Below are 16,398 nucleotides of genomic sequence, written 5' to 3'. Positions count from 1 at the left end.
ACAGCTGTAAACCAGAAGTCGGGATCGGATCTAGTTCTGCTGCGTCCCACCGCACTGCACAGCAAAGGTCACGGTTAGGGTGAAGATTAGCAGACCCCGCCTCCTCCAGAGCGTTAACGCACTCCCATTGGTCCTCTTTGTGATTGGCGGCTATCTATGTCCAATGGAAACTCAGAACGGGGGCTCGAGGGTGAACCGCTGCGCAGATGTGTGAGAAGCAGGCGCGGAGGTTTTAGTGAGAGCAGGAATAGCTCCGGAGAGAAGTCACGGAAAACACGAAAGGTGAGTTTTAAACATCACATTTGGACACGAACTCACAAGTTAGGCGTTCAGTTAAGTGAAATTATATTTAATTCACTGATATACGCGGGTATAATGACAGCTAAATGAGCTAACTAGCTTGGTTGTGCTCATTAAACGTTTATTTACAGGTTTTACGCAACTGTAAATTGATATCTTCCACTCATTTGCTATTTACATCAATAAAACGTATCATATTCTGTCCTATTTCGGTTTTAAATTCTTCTCAGGCTTCTTGAAACTCCAAAAAAACTCTTCCTATTTTGTATTTGATTATGCCAACTTTTGCCAACACCTATAAAGGATTTTACTTTCACTTCCTGTCGACTCCTATGGGTTTGGTGTGAGTAAAATAGTAGTAAAACTGGGTTAACAGCAGTGAGATTTTATCCAGTCCTGATCTGTTTTGCATGAAATACGAGCCGGAGTCTTGGACGTCCAAGGAGACGGATAGGAGACGGCTGTCCTGACCTGCCCGTTTAGAGGTCATTCATTTGGCTGGGTTCTGTCAAGGCGCTTTTTGTCTCTTCATATTCTGTCTGTCATCACTTTACAGTTACATGCATGCTTGGAAATCACCTTACAGCCTTTTAACTTTGCTCTAAACATCTGGGAAGTCATCAGACCCACAGCAATCCAACTCCAGAACAAGCTAAAGCATAGAAGTTTTAGTACTGAGGTATTAGAAGAACAGGTTTGGCCCATCTGATATACAATCATATGTGCAATCATTAGAAATAATAGTAAATGATACTGCCACAAAGACTGATGAATTGGCATTGATATCTGCTGTTTTTTTTTATGTTCAATTCCATTTTTTTTATGAATTACATTGAGTGTAATGTTCAGGGATTCAGATTTATTTATTTCAGTGATTACTACTTTGACTTTATTTCTCATAAAGTGAAAGAGAGACATACATAATTGGGTTTTCAGTGGGAAATATTGGGAGGCGTGGCAGGAATATCACCAGTTTGACACTTGTAAAATGACTAGTGAGAAGTTCTGACACACTCATCTGTCTTGACATATCGGATGATGTGAACATATATTTGGATGACGTTTAGAAGGAGGAAACATGGAGCTGTTAACAACTTAACATCTGAAACAGAGGGCTAGGGCGGCTGAAGATGAAAAGGTTGCAAATCACTGGTTTAATCTTTAACGCTGTGTATTAGAGGTCAACCACTAGAGGATTTTAAGAATAGGTATCATAACAATAGTCCAAAGGAGGGCTGGGCAGTATATCACAGGGCTGCATGACTTGGTGAAACAATAATATCATAATTATGTGTACGACTCTACGTACTTAATACCTATTTAACAGAGAAACTACCCAGATTAATCATTTTTAGAAGTGTTGTTTTTCAAGTCATAAACCAGCCTAACTTAAAACAATGATTCTAACCTTTACATTTACATTGCAGCCTTTTGGAATTATATAATTATAGGGTGATATTGTAATTATATTCATTGTTACCAGAGACCGTCAGTTTAAGCTGATTAGTTGTTAACAAGTAGTTTCATCCCAAACCAAAATAATAGTAATAAAAACACTGACCAGCCAAGGAGTGGGAGAACCACTGCATAACATTTCATTTTTTAGAATCACTGTAAACACTCTTTCAACCCTTGTGCAGAAACAGCGCCATAAACATTAGTTCTGTGTCTCAGTTAAGTAAAACATAAATATCTTCCAAATGTCAAAATTAGTCAACTCTCATTAAAATCATGAAAAATAGTTTAAAATTATATTTCAGTGTTTCGGTGCACGCGAAGCCACATGTTTGTTTGCTGTAATATATTAATTAAATATATGTTTCCACTCATTGCCTGTGAGTAGCACATCATTTTCTGGTGTTTTTTAACAGTTTATGGACAGTGCTTCTTTTTTAGTTGTCATCGTGGTGTATTGATGTTACGCATGAGTAACGTCAAGTTTTGGTGAATTATCCAACTCAATGAAAAACATCCACATGACATTTTTTGTCCAGTTTTAGTAGGAAAAACCTCATAGCCAATCAGTCATCCCCTCCCTTATCATTTAAATCACTTTAACTTGTCTGAAATGAATCTTTCAGTTTATGTGAAGCTAAATTATTTAGTATAGTATAGTATAGTATAGTATATAGTATACATATGTTTAGACTAGGTAGGTTATTATTGTTATTAATTATATAAGGAGAAGTGATGGGAGTTTATAAGTTGTACTTCTTCTCACTCCTTTTCGAATATGTATTATATGTCTTATGTTTAAGTGTTTTGTTTATTTATTTTCTTCTGTTTTGACATTCATATTCGAAATAAATACATCAATCGAATTACTGTCAAACAACTTAACATCAAGTTAAAGTAATAAATACCTGAATTAACGAATAATGACTAAATCTGAATCGCTGAGTGCCAAAATAACAATTAGAGAATCTAGATTTGAAGGCCATACTTGTTATCTGCTCTGACTTTTGCTAATAATGGTAGTTGGGAGAAGTGTCCTATTACTGGCAGTTAATATTTAGCATTTTAAAGTTAATAAGTCATATTGTCATCTGCAAAGTTACTACACCTGAGGAATATAGTAAAACAAAAAAGACCACAGAAGTATTAAGCAACATACAACATGTCATACTAATATTTAAGTAAATGAAGTAATAGCACTAGTGCAGTGCTTGCATAAAAGTCCACAGGAGTTTATCCGACAGTGTGACAGATAAAACGTGGCCTCCGTGGGCTAATTATCCAACGGGGAAGACTTTGCTCTTTGGCTGCTGCTCCTGACATTTATTTTCTGAGATTTTGCCAGACTTGTGCTACTGTCTTGCATTTACGCTAAGACGCTGCTGTGAATGACGCCAGGTTATGAGGTGAAAACGTTCCCCCTGACTTGACCTGGCGACAGATAACTCCAACGCTGTTTATGTGCAAACAAACTGGGGGGGTTTAAGGTGTATCCAACACAGAAAGTACGCTTTAGTTTTCTATTTGACCCTGAAAATCTAATGGCATGTGTGGGTGTGTTCAGAGTATGCCATTTTAGGTTCAGATATTAAACTGAGGTTTGGAGGGGATTAATCAGTGACTAGTCAGGCTCTCGTCTCCTCGTCCTGCAGACACAACCTTGAAATGTGGAAGAGCTTTGAGTTTTATGCAGACAAATGCTTCTTATAACTGAAACCAAGGCTAAGTGTTGGCATTTTTCCTTTTCATGCAGCTGAGGTCTGGTCTGGTCTTCACTTTCGGTTTCACTGTCATATAAAAGGAAATTGAGAAATTCCCTCCATGTGATTTCAGTAAACTCATCTTATTGTTTGTCTGGGTACTTTCACATCTCATATTTCACATCTCTCTTTCCTCAAACAAAAGAATGATTATTAACTATTTTACAGCTGCAGTAAATTATTATCTTAATTATCTGTTATTCAAGTCCATAAAATGTAAAAATTAGTCCAAGAAGGTTTGATTAAAATGTTTATTTTGCTGTGACAAACTACATGTTCACACTTTCAAGACACTGAATTGAAAATGTTATTCATAACAGTCAGTGTTAGGGCGAAGTCAAGGGCGTCATGGATGGACCGCCCACTACTTTTTGATTCATAACTTTTGAACCAGACAAGTTTAAGACAAATATTCCACATAATTGTAAAGTTCTAAATGCCAACTTAAACATACTCACAGGGCAAAATTGAGTTTCAAATATTTTTAAATGAAAACTATCTAAAACTACTGCGTCACGGATAGACAAAAAATTAACGTCTATTTTTTGTAAGAATTACAAAGTTCTCCAAAGTGAAGTTCCTCTGACATTTTCATCCTCAAATGTATGCAGTGTATGCCTTAAACCGTCTATTTTACAACCGAATAATTGGTTAAAGAGGAAAAAAATATTTGATCAAACCTAAAAAGAAAGAGTTTTGAAAAATGTCAGCATCACAAATGGACAACAGAAGGAAATATCAAATTAAACATTTTTTATTTCAATTATTAATATCTTATACATTTATTTACAATATTTCCAGAATACAAATAATATTAACATTGTATTCAAATGTATTTTTCATATGCATTTATTAATTTTAAACACTGTGTTTAGAATATGACATAAATAATATAATAGTAAAATATCAGTGTATTTGGAATAAATATAGTTTATTTATGAGAGCTTTGTCACTGTCAAAACATTCACACTCATGAAACTCCTCAAATTTTTTTTCACCAATTTTTTTCTCATTTCAAAATACATTTTCCTGAAAATATAAGTAATCACCTACCCAAAAATATACGTTTGGTGGAGATTATCGTAATTTAATTTGTTTGACCAGATGTTAACCTTCCCTCAACTTTGCCCATTAATAATAATGATCTTATAAAAATTCACAGACAGTCAAGTCTGGATTTTTCAAAATACTTTTAATGATGTATTTTTAATTAATTATGTGAGGTGTAAAATTAAGTGAAACAACCAAACTCTAAGACATTTTGTGTTTTCTTTTACAGTGTGACAGCAAACTCTAAAACATGAAAATTTACACTATAATGATCATTAATGTGCCATTACACTGTATCTATTCAATATAATTATAAATATCACTGTATATTCACAATACATCGCTCACTGTTTTAAAGTTATATCACTGTAATTATCAGCTCTTTGTATAAGATCAAAAAGCAGCTGTTGAAACCTATAACGTTTCAACAAAACTTTATAGTAATATGATGCAAAAAACAGCAGATTTTATTATTAATCATTGTGTTAAGTGGTTATGGATAGCAACCATGAATCACAATGTCTCCAAAATCAATATTAAATGTAAAAACAAAAATGTTTCTCATTATTATTTTTATGCAATGGATTGAAGATTTAATCATTTGAGTTGAAGCTTCAGTGTGAAATGAGTTTAAAAAAAAAAAAAAAAAGAAAAAAACAAGTATAAGTGAAAATACACCTTCCTTCTGCAGCTGTTTTATCTCAGTCCAAATGTAATGACTAAATATAGATATAGGTGAATCTGATGTCATTTCAATTTACTGTGGAAAAGAGAGGACACTAGAGTAGAGCAGTGGAGTCACATTTGACTGAATCTGACAGGTGATTGGTAGTTACAGCTGTCAATCACTTTTAACCCTCTACCTGCCGACTCTGCATCACAGAAATGGGTTGAATTCCTGTTTCCTCTCAGACCTTTTGAGTTTCAGTATGCTGAAAGGTCATTATTTTATTTTTGCAAAGTGATGGCAAAAAACTATCCGATTCCACCACTTTATCGGACTTTTATCGGTGAAACCCCAGACTGTCAGCATGAACATGAGGACTCTGTCTGATTCTGTTTTTTGTCTCATTTCACAGATGTCGTTCGCCAGTGATCAGCTGTACAATGGATACTTGCGACGAAAAATGCCGACCATCGTGTCGACGGTGAAGACAAGGCAAATAGTGCCATATCTGGAGTGTCTGACTGATTATGACAGGGTAGGTTTGACAGCTAATAGGACTTTAAGACTTTATCCATTTTCACAACACATGGCCTGTCTTCACTGGTCACTGTTCATTGTTCATTGTGTCTGCCTGTAAAACACCAGTACGTGTGAAGACAAAAACACACCTCTAGGCTCTGACTGTGTGGTTTAGAGTGTTTTTCTTTTCTTTTTTTATACTTTATTTTTATCTCCAAACTTTACAGTATACAGAATAAACAAATAAAAAAAACAGACCACAACAGTTAGAGCATCTAGGTTTGCCCTTTAGACAAATAAAATACATACCAGTTCAGGACAAATTAGGCAGAAAAAGAAAGTCAAAATAAGCATATGTAAGTATAAGATTATACAGGTTCAAGGATTTCTCTGATAAACATACACATTCCATTTTTCCCAATATTTTTTACATTTGTCAGTAGTGAGTCTTAATGGGGTCAGCCTTTCCATGTCATACATTTCATTCACAACATGTGTCCAGTCCAGAAGTGTTGGGGGATCTTCGCACATCCATTTTCGAGTTATGGCTTTTTTTGCCCCTGCTAATAGTATTAACAAAAGATATTGATCAGATTTCCTCATCTTGTATAGATAGATAGATAGATAGATAGATAGATAGATAGATAGATAGATAGACTTTATTAATCCCCAAGGGAACATTCAAAATATGGTCCCCACTCCACAAAACAGTGATACCACATCTACAATAAATAAATGAATAAATGCAGAGTATAAGTAGCCAAGAATAAGTTTGATTAAAAAGAAAGTAGAATTAAAAGACAAAATGTGTTCTCTATCTATTGCATAAAAACATAAAAGCATAAAAACATAAAAACATGTGGTAGGTCAGTAATTCACAATGAAATCAAATGCTAAGTCCATTCCTGTTATATTGTTGATTTCCTTTATCACCAGTGACCAGTAGGGTACAATCTTAACACAGTCCCAAAAAATGTGAAAAGTGCCCTGCCTTCACAAAGCCACAAGTCCTCCAACAATGAGCTTTGCTGGGATTCTTACACTGTTTACTTTTGACGTGAGGTGTAACTATAGTGTTTTTCTAATTTTCTTTATTTTGATTTAATGTTGTGGCGTAAATAATAAATTCACACAATCTTCTTTAAAGACAGTTATTTGTGGTTTCAATTCTGAACATGATGATCATGAAGCAAACAGCAGCAGATTTCAGACAGAAAGTCCAGAACTATTATACTTAGGGATGGACCGATTGCAAAAGTATCAGCCAATATTGATACCCATGTTACTTTCTATGTCTTTATTTTGTTTGTGTTGTTATTTATCCTCTGTAACAGGTGAAATCTTCATTTTAAATATGGAAATAGTTGCTGTTTTAGTGTCTACGAGTCCTTCGTCACATTATCTTTAAATGAACACAGATTAAAACATAGAAATTAATGAAAAAGCTTACAAAGTGACAGATAAAATTCCACCTCCTCCATTGATGAAAAGTCACATGATATGCATATTTCTGCATAATCAGTAAATTTCAGCCGATATATTGATGCCTCCCTAATTGTAAGGATAAATATTGCTCAATATCAGAATATAAATGAGTAAAGAAACACAACACTGAAGTATTTGGAAGTGTTTGAACTGAGAATGTAAAGAAAATGAGTTGTATTACAATAAGTATAATTATGATGATGTGAAAAACATTATTGATAAATTAACATGTACTTAAATTACATTTTTTATACAATACGCCATGACAGATGTGGCGGAATTAAGTCTTGAATTCTACTTTGGAGAAGTTTCTGTCTGCAGAAGTTGGGCATTTTAGTTTGAACAACGTCTATTGAGTATAAATTATTGAGTGTCAGTTAGTATTTTGTGTTTTATTTATTGTTGTTGCTCTCTATTTGTTGTATATACAGGGTGGGGAAGCAAAATGTACAATATTTTGAGGCAGGGATTGAAAGACAGTGTATGACCAATTAGTTTGTTGAAAGTCATGAGAATTTATTTGCCACAAGAAAATTTACATCATAGAAAATGTTTTTATTCTATGTGTCCTCCTTCTTTCTCAATAACTGCCTTCACACACTTCCTGAAACTTGCGCAAGTGTTCCTCAAATATTCGGGTGACAACTTCTCCCTTTCTTCTTTAATAGTATCTTCCAGACTCTCTCGTAATAGTTTTGCTCATAGTCATTCTCTTCTTTCCATTATAAACAGTCTTTATGGAGACTCCAACTATTTTTGAAATCTCCTTTGGTGTGACGAGTGCATTCAGCAAATCACACACTCTTTGACGTTTGCTTTCCTGATTACTCATATGGGCAAAAGTTTCTGAAAAGGTATGGATAATAGTGTTAGGTATGATTATGACATCAATATATGTTTGGTTTCAAAACAATTGACATAGTGCCGGCTGAGAAAAAAACAACTAAATGTTCAGTGTAAATTTTGCTTCCCCACCCTATATATATATATATATATATATATATATATATATATATATATATATATATATGTGTGTGTGTGTGTATATATATATGTGTGTGTGTATGTATATATATATATATATATATATATATATGTTTCTTTTCTTCTACTCTTTATCAAACCTCAAAAGTCTCAGCTGAAATCAACACTATATGTAAAGTTAACACATTTTGAAAGATAAACTTTACTCGTCTTTAGGAAACAATTGAGGCTAAAAGAGAAACCAATGGGAACTACAATGCGATGGTTCTTCTTCTGGATTGTCTGAAGAGGAGGGAGAACTGGCCGGAGCAGTTCATCGAAGCTCTGGAGGCCTGTGAGCATCGGGCCATCGCAGCAGAAATCAGAAGAGAATACGATGCTCTGAGAGGCGTCAACAGTAAGTCCATGAACCAGTTCCGTTTATTAGGGCTGTGTATTGGCACGAATCTGGGGTTACGATACAAATCACAATAATTGGATCATGATACCATATATCATGATATGTTATGATACTGTTTAAAAGGCAATTTTTTTTTGTTTGTTTCTTTTTGTAAATGATTATTTCCTTGAAAAATTGAATTACACCAGAAATCTGCAGAAATATTAAACACATTTTTATTGATCAGAACAGGATCTAATGCTATATCACAAAATATTCCTGTGTTAAAACTGAAATTGTGTTTTACAGACATTACAGTTTCAGATCCTGTTCAACTGTTCATATTCTATTAGTTCAGAACTAACATCAGAACATTATTTTAGTTCAATCCCAGCAAAGGAACTAACATTATTTAATAAAAGAGTGTTAAATAATAATGAATAAATTATAAACAGAAAAGAAAATCAAAAAACAAAAATGAACCTCTGCAATATCTGCATTTGAATAAATACCTAAAAATATCGATACAGTACTTTTTAATATCGATACAGTATTGTGAAATGAAATATAGCGATACATTGCAGAACCAATATTTTCTAACACCCCTACTGTTTATTATAGTGTGAGTAGAGACGGAACTGGATAATGTCCCAATTTACTGCTGTTTATGACATTTAAGGGGTTTATTTAAAAAATGTAAGATAATAATAATATCCTTGAACCTCTGTTTCGTTATGTTTTTTATACGGCAATAAAGAATTGAATTGAATTGAATCGAAAAGTGCCATCAGTTTTTCTGGTCAAACAACTGAACTGACATTTGTCTTGATGACAGTTTGTGACAAATTAAGTGTCCTGTATCATCTATTTTTTTCCGAAGCTGTATTAAAAAATCAAGAATTCCAGAAAAATAATTTGTCGTAGTAAAATCTTAAGACGAGACAGAAAACAGTTTTATTTTCATTGGTTAAAACTTTATTTACAAATGCAGGCTTAATGAGAGTAGTTTCACTATTTTGCACCGTAACACAGATATTAACCTGCAAAACAACATTTTAGTAGAAATGTGTAGGGTTTCAGGGGCAGGTTTTATGACGACATGTAAAACTTGTGTCATTGTTGCTTTGTCACAACATAACCCATGCAAGAGTGGAATTACAAAAGTATCCTTAACTTCGAAAGAGTGCAATGTGAAATATACTTGTTATTTCCCTTTAACTCTATTTTGGGTTGCTTTGTATATTTTTACTATTTCTGTCAATGCTCCCTTGTATGAGCATGTTTTGTTTTTTTGTTTATTTTTCTTTACATACATAGAAGTTATGTACATGATGTAAAATGTTGATAAGATAATGCTGACTGAAAAAATAATAATAGAAAGATTATTCCAAAAGCAAAATTATCCTTAACTTCATCCAGACATGTAATCGCATTTAAAACATTTTATGACTGAACATTTTCTAAAGAGCCACTGAAACACTTAAATAAAAATCTTAAAAAGGTAACACAGTATGTCACAAATACGATAAGCTTATGGTGGCTGTGGTGACATGGATGGATGGTTAAGATGTTCATTAATTCAGAACAGATTTAAACAACATTATTTGCTTTGTTATAGATCCCACACCCAGTTCCCCTCCAACCACTGTGGTCACGGCCCATGTCCATCCAGCTCCGGCCACTGGTCATGTGTCCGTTCCAGAGAACACAGCCAACGGTCAGGCAGCTGGTCCTTCACCTCCTGCCCAGCCCCTCCCTTCCCTGGAGGTGCAGCCACAAGCCCCTCAGAGCTCAGTGGCTCCAGCGGTCCAGGCTCCAGTGGCTCCAGTGGCTCCAGTGGCTCCAGTGGTCCCAGCTCCAGTAGCTCAGGCTCCAGTAGCTCCAGTGGTCCAAGCTCCGGTCGCTCAGGCTCCAGCAGCTCAGGTTCCAGTGGTCCAGGCTCCACCCCCTCCACCTGAGCCAGCTCCTGAGCCTCCACAGGTAGCTCCCCCTCCGTCCACCCCTCCTCCCTCTCCGGCGACTCCTCACCCTTCAGCCAACGCGACTCCACAACCACAGAGGGAGGTTAATGCTCACCAGGAGCCGGAGGAAAACTCGGAGTCGGACCCTCAGGATGACGAAGGCCCAGTCAACGCTGCAGAGAACCACATCTCAACACCTCCTCAGTCTCCGCCTGTTGAACAGCACGAACCAGCGCCTCCATCCTGCACCACATCCACTGTGGACAGGAGGAGTCCTTCTCCACCTCTGACAGATTTAGACATGACGGACGGATCCGCTTCACTCCTGATCACTCCAGAGAAAGCTCCAGTCCAGGACACCGCCCCACCTGTGGACAGAGTACCCCCTGTTGTCCTGGAGCCACAAGAGACATCCGACGCTCCGTCTACACCGGTAAATCCATTTTATAATTATTTAAACATTTGTTCTTCATCTTGTACCTGCACAACATTTCAGGTGATTTTCCTTCATCAGCCACATTTAACAAAGGACTGATAGAAGTTTTCTCATTATTTAAAGGTCCAGTGTGCAAGAATAATGATTTATCCAATCGCAGATACAGAATATAATAGCCAGGATTATGTTTTTGAAAATAAGAATCGTATTTTCATTTCCATAGAATAAGCTGCTTATATCTACAGAGGTCACCGTGACCGCTGCCATGTCCTTACAGCAGCTCAGAACGGATGTTTTTGTTTTAATTTTACTGTTTATCGTGGACAATATTCGGTGTCCATGTGCATTACTGTCAGCTATGACGTTAAAGAGTGGACCAGAGTTAATATCCCTTAACTAAAAACCCCAAAACAGACTGAACAAACATTATTTTTATGGCCACCATGGGTCAGGGTGAGTGGTGTCTGGAATTGGTTTCAGAATGCAACTTCATCACTAGAAAAATCTGAATCATTCTCTGAAACCTGAACCAAACTGAATACATATGGTGAAAATAAAATGCTGTAACATAAGTATATTTTATTACATTAAAATTGTTATTTCACAGTCTCTTTGCATTTCCATACATCAAATCCGTCTTTCTTTAGTTCTTTGACTAAGTAAAATTTGTATATTACATATTAACTACTGTATAAACTATAAATATATTCTCCAGACATAAAAGCACATGCTGGTTTAGTAGAAACGTCAGCAAAAATGAATTCAACAACATTTTTAATAATTTTTTAGAAATCCAAAAGTTACTAGAGATGCACTGATCTGAGTTTTTCAGTTCTGTTACTGATGCTGATTCCATTGGCTTTCAGCATTAGTGGGTCCCAGGTACTGATCCGATATCAGTCTTTAATTAGTGACCAGTGTTCCTCAATGTGTGGAAAAGACATGGATCGTTCTTCAATATGTAAAGCAGTGTTTGACTTGTCTTTGAACATTGCTTTCTAACTTTGTAAAGGTAAGTGTCACATAAAAACGTCTAAGATAAACAATGTCAGTCCAAAGAATCACTTTTTATTTTGCATATTCATGAGCTATGCCATACAACAGCCTCGCATGAGACAACAGCTAATCTGGAAAACCATCTTACAGGTGAATTACTGCAACTCACGCTCAGACATCACCTGTGTTAAACTGAACTGTTTAGGCAGCTGGATTAGTACCAAAACATCATGTGGGAGTCCATGCATACAGCCATCAGCCCTGAATAATGTATAGAAAAATGGAAACAGTAAATCTCCCACATTTCTACCATCACTTGTGTTTTTCTTCAATTTTTATTTAACCAATATAGTGGAAATACTGATTGAGGCTAAGATGTGCTTTCCATTTAGTATTTAAGTATTTATTTATTTAGTTACAGGACAGTGTGTATTGGCATTAGTTGCAAAAAACAAGATGCACCAGATTTAGCAGAAAAGTTAATTTCCTTCTGTTGTCCCGGACAAACGACCAACATAATAAAACATCACATGGATTATGAAGTACTAATATACTGAAAGAAAACCGTTAAACACTGGTGGCTTTTCCATTGACCCTCAAACTGCACAAATATAACTTGCGCATAAAAATTTACCTAATGAGAAAATTTTCGCCAGAAGTCTTGTTTTTTGATGAAAAGTTTTTGCGCTGGCAAGAGGTGGTTTTTCAGGTGTAGCGCAAATGGTATATCATGCAAAACTGCAATGGAAAGACCTTTTTCTGCTACTAGAATCATGTGACTTAAAAAAATGGATGTTTACGGACGTTACAACAAGCAAAGAAAAACAGTTTTAAAAGAAACATGGCACGGTATGTGTGGATTTTTTTTAGTTTAGTATGGGATAGAGGGGTAATAAATAATAATAATGAATATATCTGTAAATCAACATGATATTTATGTTTGTTGCCATGTTTATGGACAGACTTCTTGTGTAATCTTGTGATAATAAACAAACAAATCACTGCATTTGTGATTTAATGGAAAAACCAACATTACACACTTCTGTTTTTTCGACATTTAGTAAATATCGGTAAAGTTTTGCGCAGATGTCCAGTGGAAAAGCCACTAATGACGCATATAGGAAAGTATGCTGAGGCTGAACGGTTACAGCCAAATACATAAAAAGGGGCTTAGATTTTAAAAGTACAATAACATTTCCTAGAATAAGAGTAAGAAATGAAAGAAAGAAGAAGAGAGAAGAAAAAAAAGAGGAAGAAATAAACAATTTGCATCTACAGAAGCACAGTTGACATGTTTCAGACAGGATTACAACCACACCTACTGAACATACAACCCCTAAAACTAGACAAAGTTGTGACCGTATATTAAATTACTGCACAACCACTGGCTCAACATGTCTTCACCTGTTTTAAAAATATTTGGAGTCTTCCACACTGATAGAGTCAACTGTGTGGGGTTCTAAAGCGTTAGAGATCAGTCACATATTCTAGAAACTTTATTTATATCACACATTTTATTTCAGATGGAAGCTCATTGTATTGCAAAAAGTATGGTGTGTCTTTTTAGTAGGTAAAACAGTATAAAATGTAAATTAGCCCATAGAGGCCCAGTGCTACTTTTATGGCAGTTCCTAAATGCATTTTTCTCTCTATTTAACCTTTCTTAAGCAATTTATCACCATTTATTCTAATATTGCCCTCTGCATTTTGCTTTTTTCAGTGAAAATCAGGTATTTTCCTGTATTTACTTCACTGATCATGTAGATGTTCATTAAAGCTCAGATTAAAATTGAGTGTTATTGTATCAGAAACAGAGAAAACTGAAGAAGAAGTGACTTTTTCAGGAAATACATCATTAACTGAACAGAAACCCAGTGTGTCCATCCACTGTCATTGATCCAAGTCCATGGGCTTTACTGGTGAATCAATGTTGTAGAAGAGGATGGTGTTTCCATGGTAACTACGGAGCCTCTGAACATCCAAATGGGTCATAGCTGATGATCATGAAAAGAAGAAGAACTGTATTTTACACAGATTATTTCCATGTATTGATAGGATTAGTGGATCAGCAGGTGTTAAACAGTTTAGATCAGTAGATGGTTTTGGTAGATGGTGGATGTTTGGGTCTTTATGGGTTAACCCTCATATGGTTCTGCGTAGGCGTCCTGGTTATGTCCCTGAACTTCTCCTGTCTCATCTTCTAACCTCCTCTAAGCCTCTTTCTGACTCTGCAGCACAAAATCACGCAGTGGCTGGACTTAGACTCAGACATGCACTGACATGTGACATCCCTTCCACCTGCAGGTTGTTGAAACCAGCCCACAGACCGAACCCACAGCTCCAGCCTCCACTCCTCCGCCCGCTGGGATGGACACGTCTGCCTGTGATGAGGCCGACGTGTGTCTGAGTAAACCCGGTGTTCTCGTCAGCATCCAGCCTCAGAATAACGGCGACGCGACCCTTCCAGCCTCCAGCACAGAGGAGGGGCAGCAGCCCTATTCAGGCAACAGTGAACGCCTGGAAATAAGCAGCACTACCACCTCTGACCACGCCCCTGCATGCTCCGCCGCCGTCAACACGCCCTCTGCACCGCCGTGTCAGGAGAACGGCATCGCTCACAACGAACCGGAAGAGGACTACTACGAGTCCGCCACCCAGAGCCTGAACCAGGTGGTGGTCAACGAGTTTCACTTCGCAGAGGAACCGCCTGTTCCAAACCTAGACGGCCAGACTGCGCCGCCACAACCTCAAATCGTCAACGGTGAAACAGCCAAAGCGATCCCACCGACTATCATCATCAACGCTGCTGAGAACCACCACCCACCTGAGCCCGCGTCGGACCCGAAAACACTGCAGGATTGGGAGGAGAAGCCGGCCCCCCGCACCTCATCATTCAACACAAAGTACATTCTGACCGCTGCAGGAGTGGGCGCCTGTGCACTGCTGGTGGCGTGGAGGTTTAAGAATTAAAGGCCCTTAATACCTTTAAAAGAAGAGCAGATTAGGCTTTAAGGCTTTTGACCGAGGATCTTAAGGGTGCCTTATTGTAGTCAGTGCACTGGGCCGGTGTCAGGCAGCTGTTTAATAATTACCCACAGTAATAGCTGACTTCCCAGAACTTTGATCATGTCATTAATTACACGTCTGTTTTTAACTTTTGACCTTTTAATACTGAATGAGCAGAAACCAAATCTTTTTATTCTAGTGGGGTTCTCAGGTTGTTTCTGCACTTTTTGCAGTTTTTTGCAGGTGCATGAAGCCCATGTATTGCTATGAAAAGTGTTTTTATGCTCAGATAATAGGCACTGTACATAAGACTGTTGGGAGGAGTAGCATCAAGGACGGGAATTTTACTGCGTGTGGAGATGTAGTTGTAAGTGGTGGCATGTACACTGTATTTCTGTATTTATTTGTACATATATATATGATATATAGCTATATAATTGTGTATTTTAAGAACAAAAAACATTCCAAACCAGTATGAATATATTTTAATCCCAGTGTTCAGCAAAATTCACATGTGAATTTGGGTTGCAGCAGTATGAGACTTAACCATCTCAGAAAATATCTCATGGTCCTACAAGGTATTTTATCAGTTCCAGTGGCCCTTAAAGGAATGAAAAAAGGGGTTTCTTTGATTGCACAAACACTTTATTATGAGTAAAACTTGAAACCATTTTAGAAACAAAAACTGTGTTGAAAATTAATTTGAAACTTGTGGATCTGGTGAAATGAAAGAAACTGTGAGGAAAGGAGCAAGAACGCCAAGTAAGTAATAGAAGAAACCAAACTTAGCATAAATGGAAACAAGAACAGGTTTTTACAGTGTCTTAGATAAATAGATGCAAATGTTTTTATTCCTTGTACAACACTGCAACCCTACAGTAATAATTTCAGGTTTCCATATTTACAAATGTTTGCACAGTGCGGAGAACCTACTGTGTGTTAATAAGGACAATATTTTAGCACTTTTCTTTTCCCTGAAGTCTTATTTTTTAGATATAGATTAGATAAAATATGTTTCCTTTAAGATAAGATGTTTGGTTGTAAATATACAACACAAAAAAATGTCATGAGGGAAATCCTAATTTTGAGAAATTTGCACATTTTACGAGGACGTTTGAGCTGCAGGTGTTAGATGAAATGTCATTATCGTTCATGTATGAACTGTATAATCAAACTCTCTTGTACTGTCTCTAGCTTTGCACTTGGCAATGATTAATAAACACAAGATTATTGAAAGGAAGTCTGTTATTGACTGTGTATTTGGAGTTTCCTGCAGAAAAAATGCAGTTTAATGGCACATATAAAACAGAATTAGATGTTGTATACAATATCTGAGCTATATCTATATGTAGGTATGTGCTCAAATCATTTTAGAGGAAATAATGACATTAAAAGATAAT

General features: G+C 36.4%; 1 protein-coding gene across 3 annotated transcripts; it reads left to right on the top strand.

Annotated features, from left to right (window-relative positions):
• The first annotated feature begins 201 nt into the window (after nt 1-201).
• mavs (mitochondrial antiviral signaling protein) lies at nt 202-16,238 on the top strand. Of its 3 annotated transcripts, XM_030127468.1 has the most exons (6): nt 202-282; nt 5,645-5,767; nt 8,437-8,617; nt 10,218-10,477; nt 10,523-10,993; nt 14,297-16,238. In XM_030127468.1, the coding sequence occupies exons 2-6, from the start codon at nt 5,645-5,647 to the stop codon at nt 14,960-14,962; spliced, it is 1,701 nt and encodes a 566-aa protein (XP_029983328.1). In that variant the 5' UTR covers nt 202-282; the 3' UTR covers nt 14,963-16,238. The 3 variants fall into 3 exon arrangements, with proteins under 3 accessions (XP_029983328.1, XP_029983329.1, XP_029983327.1); XM_030127469.1 differs by having other exon boundaries at nt 10,302-10,993; XM_030127467.1 differs by having other exon boundaries at nt 10,218-10,993.
• Nucleotides 16,239-16,398: the final 160 nt, after the last annotated feature.

This window comes from Sphaeramia orbicularis, chromosome 22 (assembly GCF_902148855.1).
Source record: "Sphaeramia orbicularis chromosome 22, fSphaOr1.1, whole genome shotgun sequence".
NCBI lineage: Eukaryota > Metazoa > Chordata > Actinopteri > Kurtiformes > Apogonidae > Sphaeramia > Sphaeramia orbicularis.
This window is presented reverse-complemented; position numbering and strand designations above follow the sequence as displayed.

What these genes read in the sequence shown, in the direction of transcription:
- mavs (XM_030127467.1), top strand. Translation starts at nt 5,645, where the DNA reads ATGTCGTTCGCCAGTGATCAGCTGTACAATGGATACTTGCGACGAAAA. An exon ending in TGCTCTGAGAGGCGTCAACA is followed by an intron (nt 8,618 to 10,217) that starts GTAAGTCCATGA and finishes GCTTTGTTATAG; the next exon opens with ATCCCACACCCAGTTCCCCT. An exon ending in CCGACGCTCCGTCTACACCG is followed by an intron (nt 10,994 to 14,296) that starts GTAAATCCATTT and finishes TTCCACCTGCAG; the next exon opens with GTTGTTGAAACCAGCCCACA.